Below are 15,999 nucleotides of genomic sequence, written 5' to 3'. Positions count from 1 at the left end.
GAATGTCAAACTTGCAGTTAGCTTGTGTTTGTGTGTATTCCAGACTTAGGTCCTCAGGTCCATTCAATCTTTTAACTCCTATAGAGGCATATTTGAAGGAGGAATCCCAGAGCAAGTGCTGCATCACTGTGTGACGACTCCCAAGCACTAGAGGGCTGTAAGTTCTTGTAGCTGACGTGTGTGTGTGTGTGTGTGTGTGTGTGTGTGTGTGTGTGTGTGTGTGTGTGTGTGTGTGTGTGTGTGTGTGTGTGTGTGTGTGTGTGTGTGTGTGTGTGTGTGTGTGTGTGTGTGTGTGTGTGTGTGTGTGTGTGTGTGTGTGTGTGTGTGTGTGTGTGTGTGTGTGTGTGTGTGTGTGTGTGTGTGTGTGTTCTCATATGACAGGGATGATAGAGAAATATAAATTGTGAATCCTCAGCTTTTAGCCTCTCGCTGTCTCCTTTCTTCTTCTCCTTTCTCACCCCAGAGAGAGAAACTGTGGTTCCAGCCCGGGCCTGTAACCAAGCAACCTAAATGGTGTGTGTCTTGAATAACCCAGACTTTCTTCTTCCTCTGTCCTCCTCAGGGGTGTGTCAGTTCACCTCAGCTGCATGCTACCACTTCAATGCAACCGCCCCACACGCATGTGGGAACACATGTGCACATGCTCACACACTGTTACACAAATAACTTCTTACTAAGTGTTATTCTTTAACCTTTATATGAGTGACCCTATTGGCCTTTACACTTTTGTGTTTTTGTATTGCACAGGCCATGCTATACAGCTTGCACATTCATCAACAGTGCGTTGTATTGCTTTCAAACAGAACAAAAACAGCAGAAGGGCTTGTTGTGTCTTTAGAGGAGTGACAGCAGCCTTCGTCATCTGGAATGTGGCCCTCTGTTTAGTAGGAGTTGTGTATCGGAGTTGTTCATGGTTTGCTGGGTGTCTGGTGAGTGTGGCCTGCACATGCTGCAGCCTGGAGCCACATGTCTCGTCCCACTCACTGTTGTTCCTCTGCCAAATTCTTCACACTGCCACGTCCATCTGCACCACACAAGTCTCAACATCCAACGCACGTCCAACACCTCATTTCTACTGGGACTTTTCAGAGGAGTATGTCTGGTATTTCACAATATATTCTTTAGAGCTGTGTGGGAAGAGTTAACAAACCGAGTTATAGAAGATTTATAAGTAGATTTTTTGTTGAATATTCCAATTACATGGATGTTGTTTTCTTAATGTATGTTAAAAATACAGACTGCACATTATTCTCACATATTAAAAGTATATTGAAAATCTCAACTATAGTACATAATATAATAAATTGGAACCCTGAAGTGTTTCCCTCTATGAGCCGCTGGGTAATGAGTTTCCCACTGCATTACTGTTCCCAGCAAATTCAACAGAGATAAGATGAAGACTTTGAAATTAGTCATTATTGTGTGTGTGGGCATACCCGGATCTGAGTTTGGGTGTGTGTTAATGATAACACTAGTATGTAATTATCTGCATAATAAGCGGTGCATAATATCGGCTGTTCCCACGTAATGCGAGTAATTTTTTTTTACTGAAAATCTGGATCATGGGTGCAAGGTGGCATGAGGGGAACCCAATCGCCTTGTCTGGGCAGGCTTCTTCTCTAGTGAAGGATGGGAAAGCATGCAAATGAGGGGGGAGGGAAATTCGTTTCATACTGATAATCCATGGGTGACGGATGATATGAAATGAATGCGAGTCGCTCTCCTTCGGTTGTTTTCTCCCATTTTAAAACTTTTTTTCCGTCTTGGAAAAACGCCTCTGGCTGAGGTGAAAACCTTAGCCAACTGGGCTCATGTAAATTGGCAGAGGCAATGTTGTTAGCAATGGATCCTCGCCTGAGCGCATCTTCTCTAGGAAAAAAGCAAGTCGTCCTGAGTGAAGATCGCTGCGTTTGAATTCCCTCAGAGCACTGGCTGTCTCTAATAGGCCTGAAAGACTGAGAGCCTGAAAGGATGAATGGCTTTTGTTGAAGCCTCCAAGGTTGGACACAAAGAGAAAGTGTGTGTGTGTGTGTGTGTGTGTGTGTGTGTGTGTGTGTGTGTGTGTGTGTGTGTGTGTGTGTGTGTGTGTGTGTGTGTGTGTGTGTGTGTGTGTGTGTGTGTGTGTGTGTGTGTGTGTGTGTGTGTGTGTGTGTGTGTGTGTGTGTGTGTGTGTGTGTGTGTGTGTGTGTGTGTGTGTGTGTGTGTGTGTGTGTGTGTGTGTGTGTGGACATTTGTGCATGTTAGCTCTGGAGCCGTTCTGTGTTGGAAGTAGCAGGAAGTGGAAAGAGACAGAAGTACTCTGCTTTAGCTGTCTCTACCTTCGGGCCAGGAAAGCGTAGAGGAATATAACGAACACAGAGTGACATCAGCACTCAAATATAGACTCATGCAAAATGTACTGTACTTATGCACATACTGTACATAAACACTTAGGCCAGATCTCAAATGTCTGCTGAGGGGCATTCTAAAGAATATATAACTTTGAACGCTTACTGACGTTACCCTTGCAAACACAATATACATATGCAAGCCACCAGTGAAAATGAATAGCACTTTGCTGGAAAAACAATATTGCCTCCCTCTTTTATGTTTATAATGGGATGCTTTTATGACTACACACAGTATACCGTCTATAGGTATTTGAATCCAGCTAAATCAGTTGTTTGGTCGGCGCCACATGAACTCCAGCTTAGTTTGGACTACTGTAAAATCAGTTCAAGTAAAAATACTGTCATTTTTGCATTGAAATAATGTCGGTGTATACTGTATGATACCATGATTTCATCTTGGATAGTTCATGTTGGAGCTAGTGAAAAATATGTCAATCACAGCTCATCATGGAAAGCTGCTCTTGTCTGAAGTTTTTTTTTTTTTTTTACATTTGATTGTTGCTCACTTTTTCTCCCATTCTCTCTGGGTCTGCACTCTCATTCTGTGTCTTTTATTCTGCAATGTTTGCTCTTGGGAAACATAACAATGAGAACACACGCTGCGTGAGCAAACACAATCATCGGGAGCCCAAAGAACTGTACAAAATGTGCAGAGGCTGCAATGCAGTCGTTTCACCGTACAATGTAGATTAACAGTGCAGTGTGGATATAGCTGTTGATGGTTTAAATGACGGCAATGATTATAATGATGGGGGCGCTATGACGATATTGATAATGTTGTTTTTTTCCCCCTTTCCTCTCAGGCCTGTGGGCCCTGGTGGTGCGGTGGGAAGATGGACAGGATGAAGATAATCAAGCGAAGGCTGTCCATGTCTTTACGCAGCGCTCGGCCCGTCGACGAGTCTCTGTCCGAACTGGCTGAACAGATGGCCTTGGATGAGCCGTCCGCAGCCAGGGACAATGGTGAGGCTCAAGTGAACGCAAACACAGGTATCCACAAGCTTCTATGCAGACACCATCATACAGGCATACAAGATGCATTAAGGCAGGGGTGTCCAAACTATGGCCCATGGGCTAAATGCGGCCCGTGGACCATTTTGAATCGGCCCTCATCAAATTAAAAAAGTATAATGGAATATGGACCACAAATGAAATGTGTGCTTGTCTTATATTGTACTTCTTAAATATATATGTAAAAATATATTACACAGTAGTATTCATGTGTTAATAAAACCACTTTTCAAATAAATTCAGTCAATTAAAGGTGGGGTAGGTAAGTTTGAGAAACCGGCTCGAGTGCGCTAGAATTTGAAAATACACAACCGGAAAAAATCTGCCATTTCCTTACAGAGCCCCTCCTCCAACACACACGAACGCGCACATGACCAATGAGGGCACGAGATAAGTTTGTGCACAGATGGAAGGCTGACAGGCAGGTAGGCCATCCAGTTATTTTAGCCGGGCCGGCTAAAATGACTGGTCATTACAGTACTACGGCGATTAAATATTTTTATGGATTTTTTGTCAAAGCACTTAAGATATTCATTGCTATCGGGATGTTAAGAGCATTCCATGGAATATAACAAACAGTGTATCTCGAGCCGGTTTCTCAAACTTACCTACCCCACCTTTAAAGTTGGAAACATTTTCTTACATATCTTAGTTGATAAGAGAACAGCCCAATGACTTATTTACATAAAAAGCTTGAAATACACCCTTCCTATTTCTCCTTATTATAATCAATCTGAGGCTTCTGTTTTAAGGGATGAGCTGCCAACACTCACAAGCATAATTGACCTTCATTTGATTGATTTTGCTAACTTATAAATGAACTTATGAGGCAATATACCTCTAGTCAGTGGCCCAGCACTTCGTATATTTTTCTGTATGTGGCCCTTGGTGAAAAAGGTTTGGACACCCCTGCATTAAGGGAACTATCAAACTTTGCAGCTGGCTTCAACCTTCAAAATAACAACCTTCTGTTTACTGGATGTCAATACGGCATCACTGTTCATAACGGAATAAAAAGCTTAAAAAGTCAGGCAGCTTGTTTTGTCATTACGAAGAGTAATTGTGTCACCTCCATGACCCTCTTAGGAGACACACAGTGATTAGTTTGACTCCAGCATCTGTTATGGTTAGCGTCTTAGCGTACAGGAGACCTGACTTCTTATTAAAGAGTCATTTCTCATGTGCTACAACAGTTTAAGACAGTAATTCTTCCTTTTTAGCTTTTTTAAGGCAAGGCAAGGCAAGTTTATTTATATAGCACCTTTCAGCACCAGGCAATTCAAGGTGCTTTACAAAAATGAAAGACATTTAAGTACACGAAGAAGCAGTATCTAATGTTGTGGTCCTCAAATGGTGGCGTAGGGAGAGAGAGTCAAAATAGAGCTCATAACTGATCGATGCTGGAAGGTTTTTCAAAATCATGACAGAATATATTTTATTGCCTTCGTTTTTGTATGTCTTTTATTTACGATGAGCCTCTCCCCGAAATAATGTGTTTGTTAATGTTAGTATCTTATAAGCAGCATGTGCCCGTGTTTCAATAATGTTTGTGTTTTAATATCTTTAATGTGCGCTTCTCTAATGAAAGCATACATTGCAAATACACAACTTACATGCATAACAAAACTTAACTTTCAACCCACCTTTATCATCTTCACCTCATCATCAACCTCATCACCTTCGCTTCACTTTATAACGTGGTATTCATCAGGACTGAAAGGACTTGAATTGTATCTGAATTCACAAAGCTATGTTGAGATTCAGATACAGTAATTTGTGTATTCACGTGAGCAAAAGAGAATGTCTTAGCTCCTAAATAGAAGTGCTAAAAAGCAATGTCATTCTTGACTCAACTGTGGGTGCCATCTGCTGGGCACCCTCAAGGATTGCAGGACCCCTATTCAAAAAAATCTGAGCCCTTACCTGACATAAAGTGCGTGCGTGCGTGCGTGTGTGTGTGTGTGTGTGTGTGTGTGTGTGTGTGTGTGTGTGTGTGTGTGTGTGTGTGTGTGTGTGTGTGTGTGTGTGTGTGTGTGTGTGTGTGTGTGTGTGGTGTGTGTGTGTGTTGTGTGTGTGTGTGTGTGTGTGTGTGTGTGTGTGTGTGTGTGTGTGTGTGTGTGTGTGTGTGTGTGTGTGTGTGTGTGTGTGTGTGTGTGTGTGTGTGTGTGTGTGTGTGTGTGTGTGTGTGTGGCCTAGCATTACTATTAGTGGTGCACGATCATTATCAGCCCGATAATTATCGGTCCGATATTAGGAATTATGACGTCATCCCGATAAACCCGATAAAAGTATTAATAGCCCTGATAATATACAATATATTTTTTGGGTAAAAAATAAGAAAAAAATACTGCCGTGTGGGTGGATTGGGATGAGGGGCGCTTGTTTTTCACTCGGCTCCTCCCGTTTTGCCAGTACTGTGGTATTAGTGGTTTAGGTAGAGGGAAGTTTTTCACAAATCCAGCGCTCCCTAACTCATGCCTGGCTGTGACGTAAATGGTGTGCGGCCGTGAAGCCAGGACAGTAAACAAACATGTCGTTGGTAGTACTATTTCAAAGTTTCAGAGTTAGATAGTTCGCTTGCTATTTGTATTAACAAATGCAATGCAGAAGTTCCACGAGGAGGGAAAAAGGCAATGAGCTATAATACTTCCAACCTGATTAGTCACCTGAAACATCGCCATCGCTACGATGGTGTGTTAAAAGCGTACGAAGACGCCTGCGCTGCTAAACTAGCGGCGAATCCAAAGCCAGCTGCAAAGGCACCGGGATTTTACCTATCGCTATCGACGAGGCTTTTCAAAAAGGCAAGAAGTTTGCCAGAGACGACCCCTGGGTTAGTTTTGTTCATAGTAGTAATGCTCATGTCATTTGCTCACTACTAGTCTTTTTTTTACCAGCAGGTGTGCAAAAACTACAGGTACATTTAATATATATATATTAGGGGTGTAACGGTTCACAAACATTTCGGTTCGGTACGTACCTCGGTTTTTAGGTCACGGTTCGGTTCGGTACGTTTTCGGTACAGCAGAAAAAATTATCACAAAACATAACATATTTTTTAAAAATTATTATTAAACTGTGAATAATGTATTCACTCAAATAAATACAAAATATAATAAAATAAACATTAAGGTGCAGCATTTCGATGAACTGAAATAATCTGTATTTGAACTTTTCTGTACTAGTACTCACAAAACATAAAATATTAGTTTTGGGTTTTTAATTATTATTAAACTATGAATATTCACTCAAATAAATATAAAATATAATAAAATAAACATTAAGGTGCAGCTTTTCGATGAACTGAAATAATCTGTATTTGTACTGTACTGTACTAGTACCTAAGCAGCCAGTTTGACATTAGGACTTGCTTGTCATTTCATGTTTTTTTAAAGAAAGATGAACTTGTCCACATTGCTTGCCGAAAGGGCAGATCAGCTGGCACTAACAATGTCTCCTGCCGTGGAGAACACCCTCTCGCTAGGGACAGAGGTAGTAGCAGATACAGCCAGGTAGCGCTTTGCTAACATGGCAACATAAGGATATTTGCCGTTTGTTTGGCTCGGTCTGAAGTTTTTGCGAGTGGTGGAGGCTTAAATGCTAGTGGGAGTTGGGTTTGCACTTCAGTCTTTTGGTACCGGTGATATTCACGTTCGGGTGATGCCTTTTCAAATGAGTGTGCAAGTTTGATGTATTGCCAGCCGCGTAACCAATGTTAGTTGAACAATGCCGACAAACAGCTTTGGTTCGGTCCACCTGTCTTTGTCCGTCATCCTTGTACGTAACTGCGAAACCAAAATGTTCCCCAACCGGAGACTTCAATGATGCTGGAGGATTTTCGAGCTCAACTTTATCTGCGTTCGCCATTTCGACAGTTCCTTAAATTACTGACTACATTTGAACGCATCCCTCTGACCAGCTCGTCCAATGAAATGACTTGCTCGCTCTATGACGCGTTGAACACAATGGGAGCAAATTACTCTGAATGCTGCGACGCAGCACCTGAGATTACTTCCAAGAAGTTGTTCACGTTCTCAATTTTTTACGTTTAAAGTTATATTTGTTCGGTACACTTCGGTACACACGTGTACCGAACCGAAGGGCCCGTACCGAAATTATTCGGTACGGGTACGTGTACCGTTACACCCCTAATATATATATATATTATATTATTATCGGTTATCGATATCGGTCTTGAGAAGCAGGAAGTTATCGGTATCGGTTTCAAAAAACCAATATCGTGCATCCCTAATTACTATACTTGTGGGGACCTAAATCTGTTTACACGGTCACGTGTGGGGACTCGCCTCCCTTATGGGGACAAATTGGAGGTCCCCATGAGGGCAATCATTAATTTTAGGGTGAAGACTTGGTTAGGTTTAGGGTAAGGGTAAGGGTTAGGTATGTGTTGGTTATGGTTAGGATAAGTCTCCAGGAAATGCATGTAAGTCAATGTAATGTCCCCTGAAGTTGTGTGTGTGTGTGTGTGTGTGTGTGTGTGTGTGTGTGTGTGTGTGTGTGTGTGTGTGTGTGTGTGTGTGTGTGTGTGTGTGTGTGTGTGTGTGTGTGTGTGTGTGTGTGTGTGTGTGTGTGTGTGTGTGTGTGTGTGTGTGTGTGTGTGTGTGTGTGTGTGTGTGTGTGTGTGTGTGTGTGTGTGTGTGTGTGTGTGTGTGTGTGTGTGTGTTCCTCATGTCCAGGCTCTATACAGAAATAAAGTCAGAACATAGCCCAAAAGGTTTCCTCTGTTTCAAAAGATGCTTTGTCTCAAAAACAAAGCGAAAGGAAGGACAGACAGAAGAAAAACTGAGATGTAGGCAGATTTGCAGTTTTCATACAAGAAAAATAAACATTTGTTCTTTGTTACTGGTTTTTGTTGGCAGCAACAACCATACATATGCCTGATTAATTTCACTCCCTGTCACCGCTTCCATATCCTCCTCCTAGTTTTTTACATCTCACTCTTTGGTCTTAATAACGTGAACCAAGGTCATTTCCAGAGAGCACAGGGAGCAAGAAGAGTGAGTTGGATAGAGGAAGTGAACTTTAACAACTGCACTACATCTTGTATTCAACATCTCCTCTTGCCCTTTCCCTAGCTGCATCATTCTTCCGACCCCCACATCCCTATATATCTTAGTCAGACTGTGCAAAAGGACAACTCCCCACTTTTTTCAAAGTGCTAATTAGATGGTGCTAACCGCAGAGCTGTTCTACCACTGTGATCTTTGAGGAACTGTGTTTCGAGGTGAGACTGTGAGGGCGTCATGTGAGGACTTTAGAGAAACATCAAACCCTAATGCTCAGGGATCACAGTGCAATGTGGCGGAAATTAGGGAATTATTTGAAACATGGGAGACGCGACAAGTGGGCTTCCACCCACATTCTGCACAAATGATTCATTAATGTCAATGTATGCACACATACTGGAGAGGAGTGAGGTACTAGGTCAGTTGTTTATTATTGGGTTAGATTTTACCCCCAGCAGTTATACGAATATCTTCTCTAGTCCTTCCATCAGTATGCAGTTACTCCCTTTCCTCTGTTGCCTGCTCTCTACATTTCATCTGCTAGTTTTCTGTGTGCATTACTCTCTTTTTCCCCAACTCTAATTTGTTTCTGTCCATAAATCAACATATTTTCCCCTATGCATGCCTTCCATGGCTATTTCTGATACTGTGTCACAACTGCTTTCTCTTCTGACATGAGTACAGCAGCGGTATCATTTCTCATTATTCTATCTATCACGACTACACATTTCACTGTGCCTACTGTACATGTTCTGCTATCTGTCTGTGGTTGGTCTCTGTGTGACCCTGTGTTGTCTTTTTCTCCTGTTTATTATTTAAATTCCTGTTATCTGCCTGTCTCTATTTTGCCGCTTCTCTTCTTGCCCTTATGCTATTTTCCTTTCTATTTGTATTTTTCTTATCTGTTATTTTCTGCCAACCTGCTTCTCTTCTGAGCTTTGCCCTCACTTTCTTGCCTTCTCTCGCACTCTCTTCTTGTCTCCCTTTGTTTCCATCTGCATCGCGTGTCTCAGAGCCCATGGTTGTGTGCGCCGTGCACCCCCCGGCCTCACACAGTGCTCCCTCCTTCCTGCGTCAATATGCCGGTCATCTGGGCCGCACCGCTCTGCGCAGAGAGCCGGGTGGGGGGCTGGAGAGAGACAGAGCCTACCTGAGCCTGCACAGGACTGGATCTCTGGGTACACACACACACACATATGCATGCATGTACAACTGTAAACTGTAAAGCAACTATATTCAGTACAAGTTTTTAGGTGTTTGTTGTACGAGACAATTTATTTGGGGGTAGTGGTGGTCTAATGGATAGTGAGGTGGGCTGAAGATCGGAGTTCAAATCCCGCCTCGAACACTACCACTAGTGTGCCCTAGTAAGGCACTTAGCCCTTAGTTACTCCAGGGAGAATGTCCCTGTAATTGGTCATTGTAAGTCACTTTGGATAAAAGCGTCAGCTAAATGAAATGTAATTTGTTATGCTCATTTCTATAAGAAGCCACATTGTTAAATGAATATGCTGAACATTGATTGATAGCTATATATACTGGTTACTTCGTTTGAACATACTGTACATCCATCTTCAACTGCTTATCCGTAGTCAGGTCACATACTGTAGGAACCAGTTGCAGTATTACCTTGAAGATCCATGATTTCTAATGTTTGAAGCATTGTTACAGATTTATTTATCTACATATAAAGTAATGGATTATTAAATATAGGCAAATAATATTACACTTACAGGAGCAATGTTGCTGCCTAATAACTAAGTGCTTTTACTTCGTACTTAAAGTCAAAGTTTCCCTGTTTTTTTCTTTTCAACATTCTCCCCTATTTCAACTTAGCGTCAGAAGTTAAGTAAAGAGTGTTCTTCTTTATCATTTGTTATAGCATGCATATACATAATATTCCGCAGTATTTTGTGTAATTTTATAAGGGTTTTACCAGAGCAATATCAAGCTTGAGCAATTATGCCGCTGTGGTTTGATAACGCACGCACACTCACACTGATGTCATCTAAATGTCAATGCTGCTTCCCACTGTTTGTGGTATGTGTGTATGTATGTGGGTCTTCGGTGTTAATCGGTATTAACTGACACAACGTGGCTATCCTCCCAACATTTACTACAAATCTGGATGGCTAAAACTCTAATGACCTTAATCCAACATACACATAATCACACACAGAAATGCACGTGCACCCACAATCACTTTTCCTTCTGTCTGTCTGCATTATGTAATGGAACTTGTGGTCTGATGCTATATGGATCCCAGTAATCTAATTTCCCACTGTGGCAGAACGGCTTATATCAGGAGCAGTGGGATAGAGTGGGGAAGGGAGAGTCAAGGATGGAGCCAACAGAAGGGGCTGAACCCTTGGAGGCTGGAGACTGGTTTAGAAAGAAATAGAGCTTAGAGAAGGCAACAGGATTGATAAAGAGAGACTAGGCGATAAAGAGAAAGAAAAGTAAATGGGGAAAGGAGGGAGGGATGGAAAGAGTGGTGGGGGAGCGTTAGTTTCACAATGGCTCCTTCAGGAGTCATATTTGATTTGTGCTGTTTATCTCCTTTGTCCATGGCTGAGTGAACTGAAGATAGACCAGAACGGGATTCCTTGCATCCATTGAACTCTGACTGACAAGAGATCTAGTCTTATATCAGGAGTTTACAGGATGGCTCCATCCTGCGAGCTGGGAATGGGATAATCAAGGATGGATGATATTTAGATGATCACTGTAACAAAATAGGTTACACAGCATAGGGCTAGTTTGAAAATGATCGCTAAATTAATACCCAAAGTTGACTTTACTTTGACAAATGTAAACCTTTTTTTTCAAAGTCCTCAAATGTTAAATGCTGTCCAAACGAGAAGCTGTACAAATAAATTTGCTCCAAATAAAATAGCCTCTCATATATTAAGAAGTAAACTGGATTACACATTTTAACCAGACAATTGACGCTAGATGCTTTTCAATATTCTAATAACTAATTCACAAATCATATGTTCCACCAACACATTTGATGCCAGGAAATGTAGAGGGGTGTAAAAGGAATAGTTTGACAGTCCTGTGCCGGAGGGGACCCTGGTTCTTTTTTTCACGACACTGTGTCTCAGGGGATCTTAATATTTAAGAACCTATTAATGTGTTATACCAGATTAACGGGAATAATCTCAGCTAACTGACGATATAAACCATTTTTACCAAGACAAAACACAAGTCTCATAAGAAGCATCTAAATGACCCCTTAGCGAAATATGCTAACGGTCATTGGCACAGAACTCAAGATAAAAGTACCCTTATTACTTATCGTAGCTGCACATACAAGATATCCGATTAAAGCTGAGGTTCCACAGATTATGTAGGTATATAGTATCATCACTGAGTGATCCGAACTTGGGACAGGGCAAGCAAACACAGATATCACAACACGTACCTTTACGGAGCTTCTAGAGAGATCGTCTCACCGTAGCTGTCAATCTGATCAAAAGACGTGTTCAATGGCATTACAACGAGAAAAAAAGGGGCTGAATCGGTTAATCCATAGGGTTTTAACGTCAATGTATAACAAAATTATTTCATTTATAATCCATAATTCAATTTTTATGTAAAAATCGCAGAGCAAAAGTTAGCTGCTAATGGTAGCCACCAGAGTGGCTGCTGCTTCCGGTCTTGGCTATGCGGCAGTCTAACACACACACATTACCAAATAAGGACTATGTGGGAGTTCCCCTCGATTCCAATGGCTCTGACGGTCAGAAAGAGATGTCACATGTCAAAATCCAGCAAAGGGGGCCAGAGATATGGAAAATCCACCCAAATGGCCCCAGAAGAGGTTTTCTTTTGCTAAATCTGTCTTAAAAAGGTCAAATATCACTTGTTTTGCATCAATCTTGATATAGGGTACTTATTATATGTTGTACTTTGGATTCCTAAAGCTTTTAGTAACTAACCCATCATCCAAGGTTAGTTTTCACTATAAATACAAAATATATTTTGGACGGACACTATAATTTACAGTTTTTTACCATGTTCAATCTGAATTTTCTTTAAAATAAAAAACATCTATATTGATTCTGACTTGTCTACATCCAACTCACAGGTTTATCATTACTTTGAGAAAAAAGATTATTAATTTAACCCTTTTAGAAGGGAAGATATGGTCATTTGTTCTGGGAATGTCATTTTCGAGCCTGAAACCTGAAAAACAGGCTCGGGGTTTAACAGGTTAAGAAATGCTCCTATGGTATTCTCCCCGCTTTGAGTATTTGTGATAATCTAAGCTAACCGTCTCCTGTCTGTCATGACCATTTACAGTGTAAGACTGGTGTTAATCTCCTCACTATATCTTTAAACACCTACTTGACACATGTCAGAACACAAGATGTATCCAAACGATATGCATGACAAGGTCAAAATCTTTGAATATCATCAAATCAACATCACTCTCATTGCTGCAGATTATCGGTTTGAGGGGATTAGAAAGTCGGCAATATGTATAAATACCAGTAATATGTTGGAATATGTGAATGCACTACCCTTAAGCCCACAGGCTGTCTGGCAGAGTGACTTCATCCTGTAAGACCCACAGCTGTCTCTGAGCTCAGAAAAAGCTCTGAAATGGACGTAGCTTGCCTAAGAACCTAGAATAGATGCTACTCTATTATTAAAATCATGATAAGGTGTAGTTGGAAATGTTAAGAGGTGTGTGTGTGTGTGTGTGTGTGTGTGTGTGTGTGTGTGTGTGTGTGTGTGTGTGTGTGTGTGTGTGTGTGTGTGTGTGTGTGTGTGTGTGTGTGTGTGTGTGTGTGTGTGTGTGTGTGTGTGTTGTGTGTGTGTGTGTGTGTGTGTGTGTGTGTGTGTGTGTGTGTGTGTGTGTGTGTGTGTGTGGTTGGTCTCGCTGACTCACTGTGTACCACTCAGCAGTCAGATCACGTCACACCCGTTAATAAAGCAACATGATGATGCAATCTCTCTTTCCGCTGCACTAAAGACCTTGCCCACCCCTCCTCTTCTTCTCTCTCCCTCTGTCTTTCTCTGCATTTCTTTAAGTTGCTCTATCCATTTATAGTAGTATTCAATTAAATTCACTTTTCATCTGTGTAAGTGGACCTGACTGCTGGTTTATATTTGTGTGTTAGAGTTTGGCCAGTTGCCAGAGCCAGGGAGCATTTACAGGTTTGTGATTCATCTGTTGCTAACTGGGGCCAACACCCATCCCACCACACAGTGCTTACAGTGAGGAACGACGAGCACTGCACTTTTCGTTTTTGCTTTCACCGCTACCTAATTTCTTTGTCTCAGTGGAGATCTGTAGTTACACTGTTGAGGATTAGCCGGCCCTCCCCTCTGTTTTACTGAGAGTAGGGACTCGGCTGAAAGCTGCCTTCTCTCCCGCCGCAGTCTGCTATTTCTGATTCTGTCACAGATGTCTCCTTTTTTTTTCTCACTTTCTCTCTGCATACATCAAATACTATATTTAACCTCCAGATAAAAGCAGAAGGGGGCAAAGTATAAAAGATGGAAAGCTTTTCAGACCACCCTTATCTCCCTCTGTGTATTGTACACCACCACGAGAGACCTTGTCTGTGCCAGGGATTTAATGTAATGCATTAATCGCTGTAGCCCTCTCCCTGTCTCCCTACACTCTCGGCCATTTGCACACTCTAACCCTCTTTGCTCACTCACAGATTGGATTTAGTAAGAACAATGGAGTGCGGTCTTTTTACGTAGTTGGTCTTGTAAGCCTTTTGTGTGTGTTAGGGCTTGCTGTTACAGTGGTAATATAGCAAAGGGAAGGGGTGGGTGAGGCATTAGGGACCGGCACATAGGGGGCCGGTAGCTGACAGTGGGCACTCCAGTCCCAGTAATTGAATAATAAGATTCCTTAGATGCAGATAAAAGGTTTATAGGTAATTACTGCAGTCTAAATGTTCCCTCCCTCCAGCCGTGTGTGTGTGTGTGTGTGTGTGTGTGTGTGTGTGTGTGTGTGTGTGTGTGTGTGTGTGTGTGTGTGTGTGTGTGTGTGTGTGTGTGTGTGTGTGTGTGTGTGTGTGTGTGTGTGTGTGTGTGTGTGTGTGTGTGTGTGTGTGTGTGTGTGTGTGTGTGTGTGTGTGTGTGTGTGTGTGTGTGTGTGTGTGTTCCTCTGGGATGTTATATGCTCTTTGATTTGTATTGTCTCTGTACTGGAGGCAGACTTTAGTATTTATGGTAAAATGCATAAAAAATTACATTTTAATTGGAAGCTCAAATGTTGCCAAGCAAATGTGACAATAAAGATGTTGGAAACAAGAACAAATGGCATTCTCACCTTGAAGGAAGTGAAAAGCTGTGTGCTGCTGCAGAGCAAGAGAGGAATTGTTGCAGTTGTGAATACAGAGACAGAGAGACAGTCTTTGACTTTTTTAAGCTCAGGGATCTACATCAATATATGTCTGTCAATGCCCTGTAAATGGCCATTACTCTTTACCTGGATCTAATTTGAAGTATAGACTAATGGGCCAAACTAAATATTCCTAAGTATGCCTCATGTGGAGACATTAAAGTGCACACTTACAGTCCTCTAAAATATGATTGTTTTAGACTGCACACATAGCTAGCTTTAACATTATGTTCAAGATTAGTTAAGTATACAGTATGCCGATTATCTAATATATTTGCTCATCCAAGCCATTTATGCCATTACATGTTAGATGTGTCAAGTGGTGTTTGTCCTATGATTAAATGCATCATTGTTGACATCTCGAGTGTGAGTGGTTTTCTACTGAAGTGTGTTTTGTCATTTAAGGCTTACACGACATCTTGATTATTGACATGAAGGGAGGGTGATCTTTTCTCTCTTTATAGTTGAGGCACTCATTTGAGGAACAGTTTTTGAAGTGTTAACCCTGTGTTAACTTTATCCTGCTGACATTTTCAACACAATCATTTTTTTATAAACACTTTTTTTAAATTGTTAAAACTACTAAGATGATATGCTATGCTATGACATACTATATGCTACTATACTATACCTTAGTATACTACAATATTCACAGTCTCAATGAACAGTGTAATAAAAGTACAGAGTGTGTATATATATACACACACAAATAATAGCTATTGTCATTATATTATTGTATCAATGGCCAATTATTACCCATTAAGTATGCATGAATTTAATGTTAACCTAAATGTGAAGCTAACCTTATATGCTTCACAAGCTGTATTTGTGTGGTTGTTTTATCTATGACAAGGCATCATATTTTCTAAAGTGATTATATGTTTCTTTTGTAATATCCTAAATGTAACAAACAACAAAAATTACAAAAGCAAATGTCAAGCTCCTCAAACCTGTACTCAAACACAGTGTTAGGGTTACTCCGTTACTTTGTGTCAAAGGGTATTTCCTGGAACCTACACCAACCAATAAAGAGCTTACAAAAGATTCCAATATCCCACCTTTATGTCTTTCCTATCTAATCAATTATCTCAAAGACGCACAGGCCTCTGCCATTACAACTATGGTTAATCCCTCAGTGTTGTATTGCAAGGATGTAATAGGACCTTAACGCTTGTAATGCTTGTGCTGCTGCCCCCCT

At 41.3% G+C, this 15,999-nt stretch overlaps 1 protein-coding gene across 9 annotated transcripts in view; it reads left to right on the top strand.

Annotated features, from left to right (window-relative positions):
• Window positions 1-15,999, top strand: part of LOC117449681 (cyclin-dependent kinase 17-like) — a 44,427-nt gene that overhangs the window by 5,380 nt on the left and 23,048 nt on the right. For 2 of the 9 annotated variants that reach the window (XM_034087491.1, XM_034087490.2), the window contains exons 2-3: window positions 3,194-3,380; window positions 9,442-9,606. In XM_034087491.1, the coding sequence (XP_033943382.1) occupies window positions 3,224-3,380; window positions 9,442-9,606 (322 nt within the window). In that variant the 5' untranslated portion in view covers window positions 3,194-3,223. Of the gene's footprint in view, window positions 1-118; window positions 158-463; window positions 514-3,193; window positions 3,381-9,441; window positions 9,607-15,999 lie in introns of those variants that run through there. The other 7 variants (XM_034087488.2, XM_034087487.2, XM_034087489.2 and 4 more) reach the window with 7 other exon arrangements.

The sequence above is a fragment of the Pseudochaenichthys georgianus genome, chromosome 7, assembly GCF_902827115.2.
Source record: "Pseudochaenichthys georgianus chromosome 7, fPseGeo1.2, whole genome shotgun sequence".
Taxonomy (NCBI): domain Eukaryota; kingdom Metazoa; phylum Chordata; class Actinopteri; order Perciformes; family Channichthyidae; genus Pseudochaenichthys; species Pseudochaenichthys georgianus.
This window is presented reverse-complemented; position numbering and strand designations above follow the sequence as displayed.